At 43.4% G+C, this 17,123-nt stretch overlaps 1 protein-coding gene across 3 annotated transcripts in view; it reads right to left on the bottom strand.

Moving 5' to 3' along the window:
* Positions 1–4,188: 4,188 nt before the first annotated feature.
* The window catches only part of FHL2 (four and a half LIM domains 2), a 40,220-nt gene continuing 27,285 nt past the window's right edge, over positions 4,189–17,123 (bottom strand). For all 3 annotated transcript variants that reach the window (XM_083611036.1, XM_083611038.1, XM_083611037.1), the window contains 4 exons: positions 16,699–16,873; positions 6,792–6,961; positions 5,968–6,154; positions 4,189–5,619 (listed from right to left, as the gene is read on the bottom strand). In XM_083611036.1, coding sequence (XP_083467162.1) covers positions 5,468–5,619; positions 5,968–6,154; positions 6,792–6,961; positions 16,699–16,873 — 684 coding nt within the window. In that variant the 3' untranslated portion in view covers positions 4,189–5,467. The remainder of the gene's footprint in view (positions 5,620–5,967; positions 6,155–6,791; positions 6,962–16,698; positions 16,874–17,123) is intronic.

Below are 17,123 nucleotides of genomic sequence, written 5' to 3'. Positions count from 1 at the left end.
TGTATTAAATTGTGTGGACCATCTCTGTTCTACAGGACTGGAGACAAACACCTGTTATCCCAGTCTTCAAAAGGGTTTGAGGAAACCATACACTGGTCCAGGGGTCACCAGTCCAGCACCCATGGGTGCCGTGGTGTGTGCAGAGGCCTTCATTGGCACCCTCAGGCAGGGATCCCAGATTCTGAGCTTTCATTAAAAAAACCCACTAGCACTTTAAAAAAGAAATGTGTAGAAGAAACCATTCTAAGCAGTTTCTGTGAAATGAGCCAGACTGGCTGCTCCCGCCTATCAGTGTTTCAGCCAACGAGTGACAGAGCTGCGATAAGTCACTTGTTTGGACATCAGGCAGTTAACAGCCTGGGGTCCTAAAGATATAACCCAATTTTGTTGTTGGAAAGAAATCTTGAAACTTGGAGTTCACCATTTGTTTTATATACAAGCATCCCCTTACGCGGGGGTTACGTTCTGGGCCCTCGTGTGTGTTAGTGAAATCATGTACAGTGGGGAGGCCTCTCTAAACACTCTTTAAGTGCAGTCTTTGCCGCGCTCTCTTCAATTCATACTAAAAATACTGGATCACAACTAGAATCAAAGCTCTGGGCCGCCTGGAGGATTCACAGGAAAGTGGCTGCTGTCCATAGCTGTCAACTTTTCCCTTTTCTTGCAAGGAATCCTATTCGGAATAAGGGAATTTCCCATAAAAAAAGGGAAAAGTTGACAGCTATGCTTCTGTCTTTGCCCTACCCTGCACATGAGCTGTTAGGCAGGGAGGCTGAGCAGCCTAAACAAAGCCCCACTGTGTCTCAGGTCCCTTTGGGGCTTCCTCTGCCCTCACCAACATCCTCTTCAGGCTCCGGGGAGGGTCTCCTCATGAGCCGCAAGGACACTCCAGCATTCTCCCGCCATTTCCGGGTTTGATTGAATTATTAAATTATTTCTCAGTGCCTTACATATATGTGGTCACAGGTGACCCAATCAGGGGTGTGTGTGCATGGCCGTACTTGATTTTTGGCTTGGCTACATTATTCTTGATCTGCAGAGCCGCACATTCTCAGTACTGCAAAACCGGTTTTGGTGTGGCGCATTGTCCTCAATCCTTGCAGGATGCGTTCAAAATAAGCAGGTCCTCTCTTCCCCATGCTCCAACACCCTGTTTGAAGAGATCTTTTTCAAAAGTCGGCTGCACCGAAGACGAAATGGGTAGTGAACATGGAAGTACAGTGGTACCTTGGGTTACATACGCTTCAGGTTACACACTCTGCTAACCCAGAAATAGTGCTTCAGGTTAAGAACTTTGCTTCAGGATAAGAACAGAAATCGGGCTAAAGTGGTGCTTCAGGTCAAGAACAGTTTCAGGTTAAGAACGGACCTCCGGAACAAATTAAGTACTTAACCTGAGGTACCACTGTAGTAAAAAAAATTGCTTTTCACTTTTAAGTCAAAGATCCCCGAGCGTATCTGTCCTGCAGCCAGCCGAATGAACCCACAAATGATGTGGGTTTTAATATCCTTGTCATGGAGATGGTGAGGAGTAAGGAGTATTCGCAACCCCAAGTACTTGTTCAGAAGACCATTTCTTTGCCCCTGTGTTGCCTTTTCTGATACAGCAATGAGAGATTTTCAAGCATTTTAAGATCATTTGCTTGATATCATTCTAAACAGAGATTGAGTTAGTGGGCAGCACATCGTAAACCCATCGTCAATACCCAAGACACATGGTTGCCACCAACAATATCCATTCATTACCGTGTTTGATGAAATGCAGAAAGCAGCTGCTACTGATTCATACCATCGAAGGAAGCTGCAGGAGCAGCGCTCTTGAAGTCAGTAAGGTGAACTTTATATTTTTGGACAAATATAGAAAGGTTTCATCTCATGGTACCTTTCATGCAGAGGCCATGACATATATTGTGGCACACTGCATAGCAAGCATCACATTACATTCCTCTGCAGTAGGACTGTACCTCTCTGAGCTATCGGTACAGAATTTTACTACGTTATCTAAGAATGTGGGTAGACAAACTAAGGCCCGAGGGCCAGATCCAGCCCAATCGCCTTATAAATCCAGCCCGTGGACAGCCCTGGGTATCAGTGTGTTTTTACGTGAGTAGAATGTGTCCTTTTATTTAAAATGCATCTCTGGGTTATTTATGGGGCAAAGGAATTCATTCATTCCCCCCCCCCAAAAAAAATATAGTCTGGCCCCGCACGAGGTCTGAGGGACAGTGGACCGGCGCCCTGCTGAAAAAGTTTGCTGACCCCTGTCTTAGAATCTATGCAAGAAGTTAAGTCCAGACATTCCAGCAACTTCATGAGTGGCAACGACCGTGCTGCTTCCTGGAATTGGCCTCAGGTTCTGCACAGGAGCATGTGAGAGAGGGCAACAAATGCCAACGAAGGCTAATATGAATATGGTCTTTGACACAAAGTAGTTTGGCCAATAGGGGAATCGATTGTAAGTGGATTATGACAGTGATCTAAACATTAGTTTATCAGATTATCAGGTTGTCAGTGGCCTGAAGATTTGCTTCTAAATTCTCAACCTCATTAATGTATAAATGGCTATATAACTTCTTAAAGGTAACAGTGCAATCCTACACGTGTTTGCTCGGTCCTCTTGCCTTGACATTTTTAAAAAGAGCTATAGATTGGTCATAGTAAGGGAACTTTGGTTGTCAGTCTCCGTATAAAGATAACAATTGGGATAATCTCTTGGGTGGGTGAAGTTAAGCGAGATTGTGATTAACGGTATGTATTCCTGGTAGAAAAAGATTCCCTCTGGGGAAAATAAAGTTGTTAAATAATTTTATGTATGCTTCCATCTGGGAAATAGAAAAAAAAATCAAGATTGATTCGGGGTTTCCTTTTCATTATTTGTTTTGTTCTAGAGCCTGCCTTGAATTCCTCAGCAGCAACTATATGCGATGAGTGGCTTCCATAACTGGTAGAAATTCACACAGAACTGCTGTGTCAAAGTTTAATATTTAGCTTGGGAGAAAGATCAAGCTTTTATGGTCTTCTCTTAAGAGTATATATGGATTTTAAATCTTCTGCATTAATCGCTGGAGAGCTTATGTTTTTATTGTAGAAAAGAAACAGCATATGCCAGAAATGGATTTACATAATTCTTCCCCAAAATTATAATTTGCCTGAAAAGACTAACATTATAAATAATTATGCCCTGCACACTTTTTGAGATGTTTCCCCTATATTGTTTGAGAGATCTTAAATCTGAATTAATATCCTGACTGTGTGAAAAGCAGAAAATATTCTGTCACTGGTCCATGTACAGTCATACCTTGGGTTACAGACGCTTCAGGTTGCACATTTTTGGGTTGCGCAACGCGCCGAACCCAGAAGTACCGGAATGGGTTACTTCCGGGTTTCGGCACTCGCACATGCACAATAATACTAAAACACGCTTTGCGCATGCGCAGAAATGCCGAATTGCGATGCACACGTGCGCAGACGCAGCACTGCGTGTTGCGAACGTGCTTCCCTCATGGATCACGTTCGCAACCCGAGCATCCACTGTATACATTTTCTTCGGACCTGTTTTCAAGAGCTGAGATAAAACGAACCCTATGTTTTTGTAAAGTGGACAAACTATCTACCTAATATAATTGGACACAAAGTGAAAATGAATGTACTGCAGTAGCAGGAGCTGACTCCTAGCTACCTTATCCTTAAGCTAGGAAGATAAAGCCTTCTCAAGCCCTACTAATAGTTATGCATCACAGTATAAATCTGAGGAAGCTGCAATCTCATCTTCCTCTTGCTTATTTATGATTTCAGAATCTGTTTTGATCAGCGCCTGAAGTTACTGATTGCGAAAGTATGATGAACAGCAGACACTGGAGCAATATTGTACAAGCACTGCAGATACACTACTGGAAATACCTGGAACAGGAATGTAGCTGCTCTTAATTTCCATGATTGCCTAATATTTCAGAAAATAAGGGCAATTTTCTGTTTGTACCAGTAGCAGCCAGTGATTGGGCTGTTACTTTCTGAACATGTAATGCTTCTGTTTTTTAATGGCCTCACTGAGATTTGGGGTTTGGTTTTGTTGTTCATATGGATCCATTCTTTTTAAATAAAAGGAGTTTATCCACGCCTTACCTCAAATGCTAAGATTTATTGAAAGTTAAGTCTTTAAGATGTCAACTTCACCAAAATACAGCAGACTTCATTAGAAATACGCTTATTACTTCATAAAATACAAGGTGCAATGGAATTTCAAAACGAGTACTAAAAACGAAAAATGTACTTTGCAAAATGGCCTTGCAGTATCATGCAATAATGTGTTGCGGATTCACATCAATTTAAACCTCATGCAGTCTGTTCCTGTGTACATTTATGTCGAAGCACGTCCCAGTCAGTTTAATGGGAGTAATTCCAATGAAAATATGCATAGAATTGTAGCCTCAAAGCCCTTATTTTAAGGCATAACCAAAACTTTCTATCTAACTTTCTATCACTGATTGAACCAACATACCCTACTTTCAAATTATCACCTACTTGGACATGATGAACATTGATACTTGATCTATCAATACCAAACAGTAGCTCCTGTAATCTTTCCGGAATCCCCAAGTCGAATATGATATCAGTTTTAAACTACATACATCTTTTGAAGAGAAATTTGTGTTGCTAAGAATGTAACAGCCCTGTTGAATTAAACCAAAGGCCCAGCTACATCAGCACCCTGTGTTGTGTGGTAGCCAAGCAGATTATTATGGGAAGTCCACAAGCAGGGTATGAGCTAAATTAGGGTTGCCATATTTCAAAAAGTGAAAATCCAGACACAGAAGCTGTTGAGCTCTGCTCTTTTTGGCAAAGTTGTTGAGTTGTTGAGCTTTCCCCCCACGAAATCTCAACAACAACAAAAAATGCGTTTTTGAGCTATTTTTTAAATTAAAATTGCCTAAATCTACACTACCAACATGGGCTGCCATATGTCCAGATTTTCCTGGACATTTAAGCAATTTCCGCCTGGATGCTGCTTAAGGGGGATGAGTGCTGGCTATGTCTGGAAAATTCCAGGCGTATGGCAACGCTATCTCAATACCACACTTCCTGTTGTGTTCTCCAGCACCTGGCAGTCAGAGTTCACACTGTCTCTAAACCTGGAGATAATAATCAGCTATCTTCACTGGTAGCTTTTATCCTCTAAATATCTGAGCAACTCACAACTCCGTATTTGAACTGGACTCGATTCATAAATGTATTGCCTAGCAATCAATGTCAAAACCACCTCCCCACCCTTTTGTCTTTCCCTTCTCTAAAGCATTTCTACAACCTAGAAAAAGAAAAAGAAAAAAAAATCCTGATGACTATATATTGCAGGGGGGAAAACCCAAACACTTTTTTCACTTCTGGTCAAAACCCACAGCTGTCATTGCTTATTTGAGAAAATATATGCACTTGTGAGAGCTGATGGTGGTGGTTTTATTCTTTTCACATTTTAAATGTCCTTCCCACACTCAGGACACAGGATGTCATCCCTTTCTGTGAGGAAACCGCGGCCCACCAATGACAGGGAGCACTTCTTGCAGTTGAAGCAATCGTTGTGCCACTGGCGTTCCTCAAAGGAGATGTACTTGGTTCCTCCAAGTCCTGAAAAGGCAAAACAAGTATTTAAGAAGAAACCATGGGAACACCTTCTGTAAGGTCATTTGGGTCAGATTCCCACATCGTTTCCAGTTGTGAATAAACTTCCTTGGACTTAAACATGTGGGAAAGTTGCATTTAAACACATCACTGACATAACTTTGTCACAGCTGAGTCTGCATGCAGAATTCTAGATTCCTGTCAGTCCCTAGATCAGAGATGAGGAACCCGTGGCCCTCCAGGAAAAGCAGCAAATAAATAAAATGAACAAATTAACTTTATTCTGAACTGTCTGATGCTGTTTTTGAGGTGCTTTTTTATGTTTGCAAAGGAAAACGGTAACATGATACTTACCACTGATTGGATTGGTGCATCCTGCACACTTCTTGGCATAGAGGCTGCAGTAGCAGTTCAAACAATAGGCAAACTCATCCCGGGAAGTAAAGCGTTGCCCAGAGAGCTGTTTTTTGCACCCAGTGCACACAAAACACTCCTTGTGCCATGGCTGCTCCCGGTAAGTAATTCCTCCTGTAGTAATTGGCTGTGAAATGAAAAGAAAAATGGGAATGAAAAAGAAAAGAAAAAAGGAATTCCTATTGATTTTGTGCCCCATTTCCGTTCACCTTGCAAATCTTTTAAGCAAGAGGCAGCAGAACTAGTCTCAAGCTTAACCCCTCACACCTTTTCTGCGAAGCCCCTGACAACCTTCTTTGTTCCCGTGTCTTTCTGTCTTTTACCTTGTAGCTAAGCCAAAATACACATGACTTCAAAGCATTGCACAGCCTGATATAGTTCAATGCTCTGGAACATGTTGGCGCAAAAGTACAGTGGTACCTCGGGTTACATACGCTTCAGGTTACATACGCTTCAGGTTACAGACTCCGCTAACCCAGAAACTTTGCTTCAGGATGAGAACTTTGCTTCAGGATGAGAACAGAAATCGTGCTCCAGTGGCGTGGCAGCAGCAGAAGACCCCATTAGCTAAAGTGGTGCTTCAGGTTAAGAACAGTTTCAGGTTAAGAACGGACCTCTGGAACGAATTAAGTACGTAACCCGAGGTACCACTGTATATGCAAAACTGGATTGCAGTTTTGCTTCAAACTAAAGCAGACAAATGTGTGTGTGTGTGTGTGTCGCTTTCGGTTTAATAGCCATTTGCACGAAGCAATAAACAATACCTTCTTGCACTGGACACACTGCATAGCAAACTGCTTTTCATAGCAGGGCACGCAGAAATTTTGACTGTCTTTGGGAATGAAACTCTTTGTTCCGATTGGCTGTTGGCACCGATGGCAGATAAAGCAGGTCTCATGCCAGCTGTTTCCTTTATATTCCATCTTGCGGGTACCTAGGAGGAGACCACAGCATGAGATTTCTACCTTGGCTTTCAGGCTGCTGTGTAGGGAAAAGGTAAGCCAAAACTGTGTTCCATTTTCCAGTTTGCATATGAGGAGAAGCCGGACACACTTTTAGCAGAAACTTGGGTTTTTGTGGGAACAGCAAAAGTATAAATTCCTGCAGCTATTACACTATTATGCAACTATTATGCTATTATGCAACTATTATGCTATTATGCAACGCTAAAATTCAACACTGCATTTTTGTGTGTGTCCCCTGCATCATGGTGCCCAGCGTGACAGCACTTAGTTGAGCCACCCTAAAACCACCTCCGATTCATTCCCTCTCTGGAAACAAACCAGAGCAGAAGAAGCCCAGGCCAAAGCGAAAGAGGAATTTTTGCATTTAAATATTTCAAGCACACCTTGTATCGGTCTTTGAAAAGCCAATGTTGAAGGGCATCCTAGTTAAATCAACCACATTATTGTTGGGCGGCAGTTTAAAGGCAAAGTGCTATTACCTCTGTATGATTTGCAAGCAGCTTTCAGTGATATTAACATCATTTATCAGATGGGAGGATTTGTCCCTCTTAGAGTAAGCACTACATTGAAAGAGACTTAAAAAATTATTAAGTGAGCTCTAATTGGCATAAAAGCAATGTAGCAAATGTGTTAACAGATTATTATCTTGCTCTATGACATTTTAAATGGCTTTTCACATCTTATCAGTTTATTAATGTGCTATATTTATAAAGCTATAATTATGCTACGTTTAGTGCTTATGCGATTTTTTTATTATTAAAAAAAAAGAGAATTAGGTAGACTTGAGAGCTAAAGTGTCGATCCCTGAAAGAATGAAAGGATGCCCTATTAAACAAAGCAGATCTGATAACTAACAGAGCTGGGCAGCTTCACAAGTTCCCATCTTTGAAGTACTGCTGAGATGTTTTCAGTTCTTATTCCATCCCTACTACGAGGGTATAATTTTATTGCATTCTGTTTGGACCACTGCAACCTGCTTAGATCAGAGATAGCAACAACATCTGCCCACCTGCGATGCACTTCTCAGCCCACATTGCACAAGCCAGCAAGTGCTATTATACTACCACATTTAATAACCACACTGGAAAATCCAGAGCCTGTAGCATCTGCCTTTCCTATGCAGAAAGGGGTCGTGTTTCATTCATCTCTACTATTATATTTATTATATTGCATTGCATGCTGTAAGCACACAGTGCAGGCACGCACTATGAAGCTGCATCTGGATGGATTTGTGTGTACAATTATTTTCATAATTTCTGTTCTGTTTAATTATATGAGGCGATATCTAGAGTTACTCATGCTCAGAGTAGACCTGTTTAAATATATGGGCTTAAAAACTTTGATTTCAGTGATTTCTGATGGTAGGATTGGAGGAGGACCTCAGTTCAGCAGGGCTACCACCGTGGCTCCCCCCCCCCCAGACGGAACTTGCCACAACTCAGTTCTGGCATCTCTCAGGTGGGCACCATTATAGGAGAACAAGGGAGAAGTTCATGGTGAGTTACGGCACCTCTTTTTCTATAAAATAGCACTGGCTACCATGGTCCTTTTATAGTTGCCAGACTCTGTGCAGAACAGTTCTGATGGTATAAGATTAGTCTGTGATACATGTGTCCTCAGCTGATTATATATATTTTTTTAAACCCTCACATTTTTTAATGCTTTTTTGTGTGTGTGTCATTTTTGGCTCGGGTCTCAAAAGCTGGAAGTGGCCTGGGTCTCTCCATACCTTTGAGAGGGCCTGGCAATCCCCACCCCTCAACATCTGCTGCCTGATGTGGCCACCTCACTTTGGCCAATGGTAGGGCCAGCCCTGCTGCCAGGGACTGGACTGAGGAGGAATGGTGGGGACCGCAGCCCCTTCTCCTAAACCTTCCCGAGGACAGGAGGACAGCATAGATTTAGAACAGTGGTTTGCAGAAGGTCATATTTCAGAGGCTGCAGAGGATATAAGCTGGGAAATACTGGAAGAGGAACAGCAGGAAGAGGAAACACCAGGGGAGAGACAGCTGACAGACGCAGTGTCCTTTGAAAGCATTCCTGACCCTCCTCCCCATCCTAAGACAAGGCAGGCATTGAGGGTAGCAGAAGAGAAAGCTCAGCGGCAGAAAGCTCATATTAGCCAATGTAGCGGTGACGCAGAATAGTAGAGACGGAGAGAAGAAGAAGCGTTTGGGTTTGATATCCCGCTTTATCACTACCCGAAGGAGTCTCAAAGCGGCTAACATTCTCCTTTCCCTTCCTCCCCCACAACAAACACTCTGTGAGGTGAGTGAGGCTGAGAGACTTCAGAGAAGTATGACTAGCCCAAGGTCACCCAGCAGCTGCAGGTGGAGGAGCGGGGAAGCGAACCCAGTTCACCAGATTACAAGTCCACCGCTTTTAACCACTACACCACACTGGCACACTGGAGGGGATGGAACTTTTCTTGGAGCAAAACCATTTCTAGAGAGAGACGCATTCTTTTGTCTCTCCCTTTGATTGTTGAATAAACCAATTGGTAAGAACTCTTCTATTCTTTTATCTGCTTCTTTGCTGCCACCGGGGGAGGGATCTGATTCCCCGAAGCCTGACACCCACCTGCCAAAGGTGTTTCCGTTTCCTCGTCCCAAATCATGTCATGCAGGTTCCTTTCCAAAAGTGAATGCTAGCGGCCATTTAAAACACGAAAAGCAAAATCCTTGCAGATAATTCCCAGATGATAAAGGGCACCTTTTGTGGACTCTGGGGTATGCTTTTAGGCAAACACTTGTGTCCCCTCCCCCCCCGCATCTCCCAAATGTGTGGTTTCATTTAAGCCTTGAATCAAGCCTCTGTAATCTCCGCAAGCGCTTTAACACACCACCTAGGCCATCTGCCATTATACATAGCAGGGTTGGCGGCGGCGGTGGTGATGGGGAGAGACCTGTAGCTAATGCAAAATTGCAGCGGATTTTGGTCATCTGCTTTGAATGTAGCTGCATAGTTGTGGTTTCTGCTTTCCTCTCTTGTAACCCAAACCTCTCTAATTTTAATGTCATGGCTAATCAAGCATAAAAATTAATTTGAGGATAAGCGACACAAGAGGCAATTCAAAAAGGTTGGGTTTTTTTTACTAGTGATCATCTGTTGATTATACATCGACTTCCTGACTCATAAAAAAAACTGGTTTTCCCCTGCCTTCTATTTTCAGCACAGCCATCAGACTCTGCCAGCAAAAACACCCGTATCAGCCAAGTTATTGCATTATATTCAGAAAGTAAAATCAAACCATGTTTAATTGGGCTTTGACTCCACGATTCAGGATGTTGGGAGGCTGCTAGTTTGGGGGCAGTGAAACCTGAGCATGAAGCATGCTCAGCTTCCAGGGTTTCAGAGAGTGCCTTTTCTGATTTTCTTATAAAAGCAGATAAACTGTGTGCCTTTTGATAGCCCCAGTTAAAAGTCAGAAAGTCAGGGAAAAAACCCTGCTGCTTAAAAATAATAATTATGTACTTAATTTTCAAAGTATGGAGAATACGTCTTGCCTCCAGGTAAGCTTTTACATTTATATTAAAATTTATGAAACCTTTAGGTCTTTGGGGCGCTTCCAGTATTCCTCTGCAATCAATGTAGGGCATTATCTACTTCACAGACTTAAGCAATAGGAGATCCAAGATGGCGTCGTCGTTAGTAGTAGCGTCGACTTGAGCTCCGCATCAGTTGATGCTGTTTTTATTATTTTTATCAGTTTTTATTAGCTTTTTATCAGTTTTTACTAGCTTTTATCAGCCTCAGTATTATCTTTGTTAGTTGGCAGCTATTAATTTACAAAGCCTAGGTCAAGGGCCTGAGTTACAGAAAGTCTGGAAAGCGCCGGAGAAGGCCCTAATTAGCTCCGGCTCAGCAGGAGTGGAGATCAGACCCCTATTACTTTGCTGCAGTAAACCATTCTGATTTATTACCTTTTTCCACGCTCAACATGGTCCTCACAAGAAAGAACTATATGGACCTGGGAATTGCACCAATATCACCTCAGGGGGAGAGGGAGCCCCGAAGGAAGCAAAGTAAAATCACCAATTACTTCCCCCATAAAGAAGGGAATAAGAATCCACAGCACGAGAGCACTCCAAAAGAAATTGCCCCTACTCTGCTGGATTGGTCATTACAACGCAAAGACTTACAAACTAAGCATGAAAGACCAAATTATTCCATGAGCTGGGCGCAGGAACTGGACCTAGCTGAGAACGCCTTAATAACCAATTCCCCCAACCCCAATGACCTCGAGCACCAAAAAGCAACTCAGAATCTCAGGGAAAACCAGCAAGACCCCCAGAATCTCCGGGAAAACCAGCAAGACCCTCAGCCCTCAGCGAATGCCAACAGTATAGAAGAGAGGGGTGACCAGTTACACAATCAAAGAGATCAGATATGCACAGACCTCTACAATATAAAAAACTACCTAGCAGTAACAAATGGCCTACTCCTGACGCTTGTGGAGAATTTCAAACAAGCAAAAAGAGCCACAGATCAGACCCTGGACACAGTTGCTAGAATCCACATACCACCTAAAAAGAACTCACGCAAAAGAAAACCGAAACCCAAGACTAAGAAAACTAAAAACATCAAAAACTTTAAGCCGTCTAGAAAAACCCAACATATCAGCAAAAAACAGTGGCAGAAACTCTTCAACTTATTATCATCACCTCCTATATCCACAAAAAAAATCAAAGCTCAAGGCACCAAAGAGATTGACAAGGGAGACTCGTCAAAGACCAAACCCCTCCCCATATGTGAAAATAATTCCCCAAGTACATTCCAAGAAATAAGCCCCCCCCCCCCCACGGCTGTTCTCCCCCTATGTTCACCCAGCCTGACAAAAGCAACCAAACCACAGCTGGATGCTCCTGTCTTGAACCCACCTAGGACCCCAGTAGCAACTGCAAACAGAAGTAAGTCGGGGATCTCCAATATAGATGGGAACCCAAGCCCCCAGTAGAAAGAAAGAATGGATCCTGGTCCTAAGCCCGGAAAAGATGGTATTCACGAACTATCCAAAACCACTGGGTCCTCGCACAGGGACAGACCGCGTGAGGCACCTGCTGACTATTATAAACAACATTCTACCTGGGGCAGTTAAAGCAACCGACATAGACAGTATAGACTACCTATATCAAGATGGTCATTCAGTCCATGCCCTGATCACTTTCACAGATCAAAATCTGGTCAACTTCATCTTTAGAACAAGAAATCTATTTTTAAAGAAAGGAATAGATTTATTAAGAATCTTTGAAAACAGAGCTCCGCTAACTTCCCTACTGGCGGTCAAGGGGGAAGGGAGACCAGGAACAGAGGAACAAAATGATAGAGTGCATATGCAACAAAACCAGCAAAACCAGAGCCTAGTGCACCAGCAGGAAAACATAGCCCCCACTGAGACTCAACTTCATTTGAACGACAGAGAGGACTTTTTCTCCATAGAAGAACATGCCCTAATAAATCGGTTCTGGTCACTGCAGATGCCAGCCCAAAAGGAAATCTTGGTTAGACTGGACACCCTGAGAAGCAAACTGACCAAAAAGGAGACCCATGTTGAGACTACGGAAGGCTCTCACACACGGCCTATATCCCCCAAGTGCCTAGTGGACAAGAGGACGGTGGGAGGCGCCTTTAAATGTATAGATTCGGAAGACCAATCGCAGCCCCCGCTGGTGTATGGTAAGGCAAAACTAAAACAGACTGTCACATCTCCGAGTACCTGGTTCAACTATCTAAAACTCTCCCCAAATGAAATAGCTACTCCCCCAAGTCCAAACCACCCCCTTAAGTCCCCAAGAGTTATGGATAATCATTCCCTTATGCAGCAGATGCCTACTGACAAACTTAATGGGAGTGTTTTTTTAGATGTAAAGGGGTCACTGGACACCGTGGACCCAACAAATCTACACCATGGAGGGACAAAGAATTAAAGCTGCTGTCCTGGAACATTGCAGGATGGCACGCTAAGAAAAACAATCAACAACTTGCAATGTTTCTTAAGCGATTCGATATCATCCTCCTGCAGGAGACCTGGCACAGGGACCCCATTCTGTTCAATGGGTATTCTAGTCACTCCCTATTTGCTACTCCATCTGCGAGGGGAGGTAGGCCTAGTGGAGGTTTAGCTAGCCTTATCTCCACAGAGCTTGAACATTCCTTAAAAGCCCTCCCAAACTGCAAATCACTAGCCACGGCAGTCCTACTCAAATTTAAGAGAGATGCACTGGTAGTGGTCAATGTCTATCTGCCCCTCTGCCAAAAGAAATCTATAGTGAAAGCTAACTGGGCAGAGTTAGAGGCATTCCTAGAGTCCATAGAATCTTCACACCCTTCTACACCGATTATAATTGGGAGGGATTTCAACGCCCGTATGGGAATTGATGATAACAATCTTTACAGCCAATATAATCAGATTCAGGACCCTGAAAGTCCAACCGAAGCAGGCGTTTCACGACTTTCTAAAGATAATAAATGCAACTTCTCGGGGCTATGTCTAGCCCAGGTCGCAAAAAGAAGGGAGCTGATGATATTAAACGGCAGTAACGAAGAGGATCGCCCAGGGGAGTATACCCATTTTTCAAAAATGGGAGGAAGTGTGATAGACTATATACTGATATCAAGATTCACCTATAACTCTGTGTCGAAGTTTCAAGTGGGACACAACACCGAAAGCAACCACCTCCCACTAATTGTAGCGCTCAATGGCCCATTGTTTAACAAACCCACAGCTAACCTTTACTACACCCCCATCGTTAATCTGGGATCACTGGCCCCCAGAAGAATTAAATGGACCTCCGTGCTCAATACAGAGCTAACTTATCTCCTCCATTCGGAAGACGTGAAGACCATCTACTCAGCCATTGTATCAGCTAATACCGGGGGAAAGGCCATGGACTCGTTCAACGAGTTATTAGCAAGACTAAAGACCTTCATAACAACTGAGATACTTAATTCTGTTACAAAGTGGGCAAAGGATCAAGAGAGATGGTTTGATTTGGAGTGTAGACAAGCAAGGAAATGTCTGAGATCAACCTACCGGAATTATAGAAACACCGAAGCACCCTCGCTATTTATGGCTTACATCTATTTAAGACGAAATTACAAACAGCTATTAAAGGTAAAAAAACAAAAAGCTGAGAGATTGGCCTGGTGTAATTTAGTGAAGGCCTCGAATGAGAAAGACTCAACCTCCTTCAGGCGTACCATTATGGGCCTCCTGGGCCAGGAGCGGATTGGTCCCACATGTACTGTAGAACCACAGGAGTGGATGAAATATTTTCAAACCCTCTTCTATGACGACAAAGCCCAGCACAATGATCCAAGTGCCTACCCCGAGAATTTACCATATTGGCCTCCTGTCTCCATAGAGGAGGTGGGGAAACTAATTGCCCAACTGAAAAACAACAAAGCCCCGGGCATAGACCACATTCCAGCAGAGCTCATGAAGAACAATATCAGTTGGTGGGATCCTATAATGGCGTCAATATTTACATACATCGATTCAACAGGCATAATACCTGGTTGCTGGACAGAGGCAGTAATTATTCCAATCTATAAAAAGGGTCCTATGGCAGATCCAGCGAGCTACAGACCCATTAGCCTCCTTACTATCCCCAGCAAACTGTATGCCAAACACCTCCACATCAAACTAATTGACTGGATGGAAACTGAGGCAGTTCTGGCAGAGGAGCAAGCCGGCTTCAGACAGGGCAGAACAACAATAGACCATTGCTTCGTATTAGCACACCTCATCGACAAATACGTCAATAAAACACGTGGGATTCTATACGCAGCATTTATTGACCTGAAGGCGGCCTTTGACTCGATCTCACGAGTCAAACTTTGGGCTAAACTCAATGCTACCAACATTGACAAAAGATTACTATTCTTGATAAAAAGCCTATATAAAGACTCCAAGTTATATGTAAGAACCTCAGTAAATGGGCAACTAATTGGCCCTGTACCAGTCACCAAAGGAGTCAAGCAGGGCTGTATTTTAGCCCCGGCCCTATTCAACTTATATATAAATGACATGGTCAAATACCTAACATCCCCGGAGTTTCATGCCCCCAAATTGGCCGAAAAATCAATTTCAGCGCTCCTCTATGCGGACGACGCGGTTCTCTTATCACGAACTAAAGTAGGCCTCAAAAGGCTACTAAGAGAATTCTCAGCCTACTGCAGGAGAGATCAACTGGTGGTTAATCACCAAAAAACCAAAGTCATGGTCTTCGCTAGGAGACACAGATATCACAGATTGGAGATGGACAATCAGCCAATAGAACAGGTCAAAATTTTCAAATACCTCGGAGTAGTCTTCCAGTCAACAGGGGCCTGGGAGGCCCATCATAAATATGCTAGGGAAAAAGCATCTCAAAGCGCCAAAATACTGTCTCGCTTTTACTTTACGAAGGGGGGCAGACATATCCCAGCAGCTCTGGAGGTCTTTCAAGCAAAACCCTTGGCGCAATTACTCTACGGGGCCCAAATCTGGACGGGAAACCATTGCCGCACACTTGAAACGGTCCAGTCTAAATTTTTAAGACAGATTCTAGCCGTTCCACCATGCGTACCAAATGTAGCCCTACGGCTGGAGACTGGCCTCTCCGTCGAAACCCGGACCTGGTTAAGAACATTCAACTATTGGCTTCGCTTAAACTTAAACCCATCTGGACTACTACCTCTAGTAGCACGAGATGCTCATAGAAGTCGGTGGTCCAAAGTAGTGCATCAAAAACTACTTACATGTGGCCTCCAAGCACAGCATCTCCTGAAAATGGGTCTACCCAAGGCAAAAACCGTTATTGACCAGCGCATGAAGGATATTGAGCAACAGAATAATCTGGCCTATATTAAGAAATTTAGTGCTTGGTACGCTTATCTGCCCCCCTCCCACTTTGATTTTCGGGCACCTTATTTGTCTACCCTAACCACTCCAAAACTTAGGTGGGCCTTTACACTGGCCAGACTAAATATGTTACCATCAGCTGTTCTTGAAGGTAGATATCAAAAAATTTCATTTGAGAACCGGCTCTGCCCCTGTGGAGCTGGTTACGTGGAGACTGTGTCACACGTTCTCTTGTTCTGCTCCCTGTATAAAGATCTCAGGGACGAGACCATCACGCCGCTACTATCTGCCATCCCAGGCGCTCTTGTGAAGCCAAGTTGTTCTCACTCCTAGCTGACCAGAGCAGCTCGACCACAGAGAAGGTTGCCAGGTTTGTCGAGAGAGCAATGAGACTGAGAGCTGCTGTCTGAATGACATCAGTGTCGTCGCCTAGGATCTTATTATTATTATCATTACCTCTGCCAAGTTTTAAGTACTGAGATTATTTTATGATAACTATTTCCGTAATGTATTTTTGTTTCTGTCTGTCCTTCGATGCAATGGCCTGTTGGCTATGCAAATAAAGTCTATTCTATTCTATTCTATTCTATTCTATTCTATTCTATTCTATTCTATTCTATTCTTAAGCAATAGCAACAAACTGATATAATGAGGCACAACCAGCCAAGATTCAGGGATTTCATTATCAGGATCTATCTCCTGCATTTTTAAAATGTTAGAAGCAGAGGTGATTGAGCATCTCCTCCTGCCCCATCACCCTGGCTTACAGAAATAAGATTGTGGAAGAGCCTCCCATTGGCCTTGAATTCGATCCCCCAAAGACACTCCCATCCGCGTCCTGAAAGCGGACCAAGTCCTAACCTGGCATGATGGTCTTCTTGCACTCGCTACACTTGGAGGAGTATTCATTGGAGTAGCATTCCGTGCAGAGAAGATGTTCTTCTTTTGCTGCGAAAGGTTTGTCCACCAGCGAGTTCTTGCACTGGAAGCAGTGGAAGCAAGTTTCGTGCCAGTGCCGGTCCTTGTAGGACAGATCCTGTAGAAATCCCAAAGCACAAAGGAGGCTTAGTAAAGAGCTTACTAAGAGAAATGGAGGAGAATTTACTCAGACTATGCAAGGGAAGAACTAGGTCAGGGCTACTGAGGTTATTAATATTGCAGTTGGGTGAATAAAAACCGAGTCTTCTTTGAAATAAATATGATCCAGTCCAAATATAGGGTTCATAAGCTTCACTTACAGAACTTCAACTCCAAACAACTTAAAACAATTGCAGTTAAGTTCAGCT

Source organism: Podarcis filfolensis, assembly GCF_964270895.1.
Source record: "Podarcis filfolensis genome assembly, chromosome: 4".
Lineage (NCBI taxonomy): Eukaryota > Metazoa > Chordata > Lepidosauria > Squamata > Lacertidae > Podarcis > Podarcis filfolensis.
The sequence above is the reverse complement of the archived record's forward strand: the minus strand, read 5'-3'. Positions and strand labels throughout refer to the sequence as shown.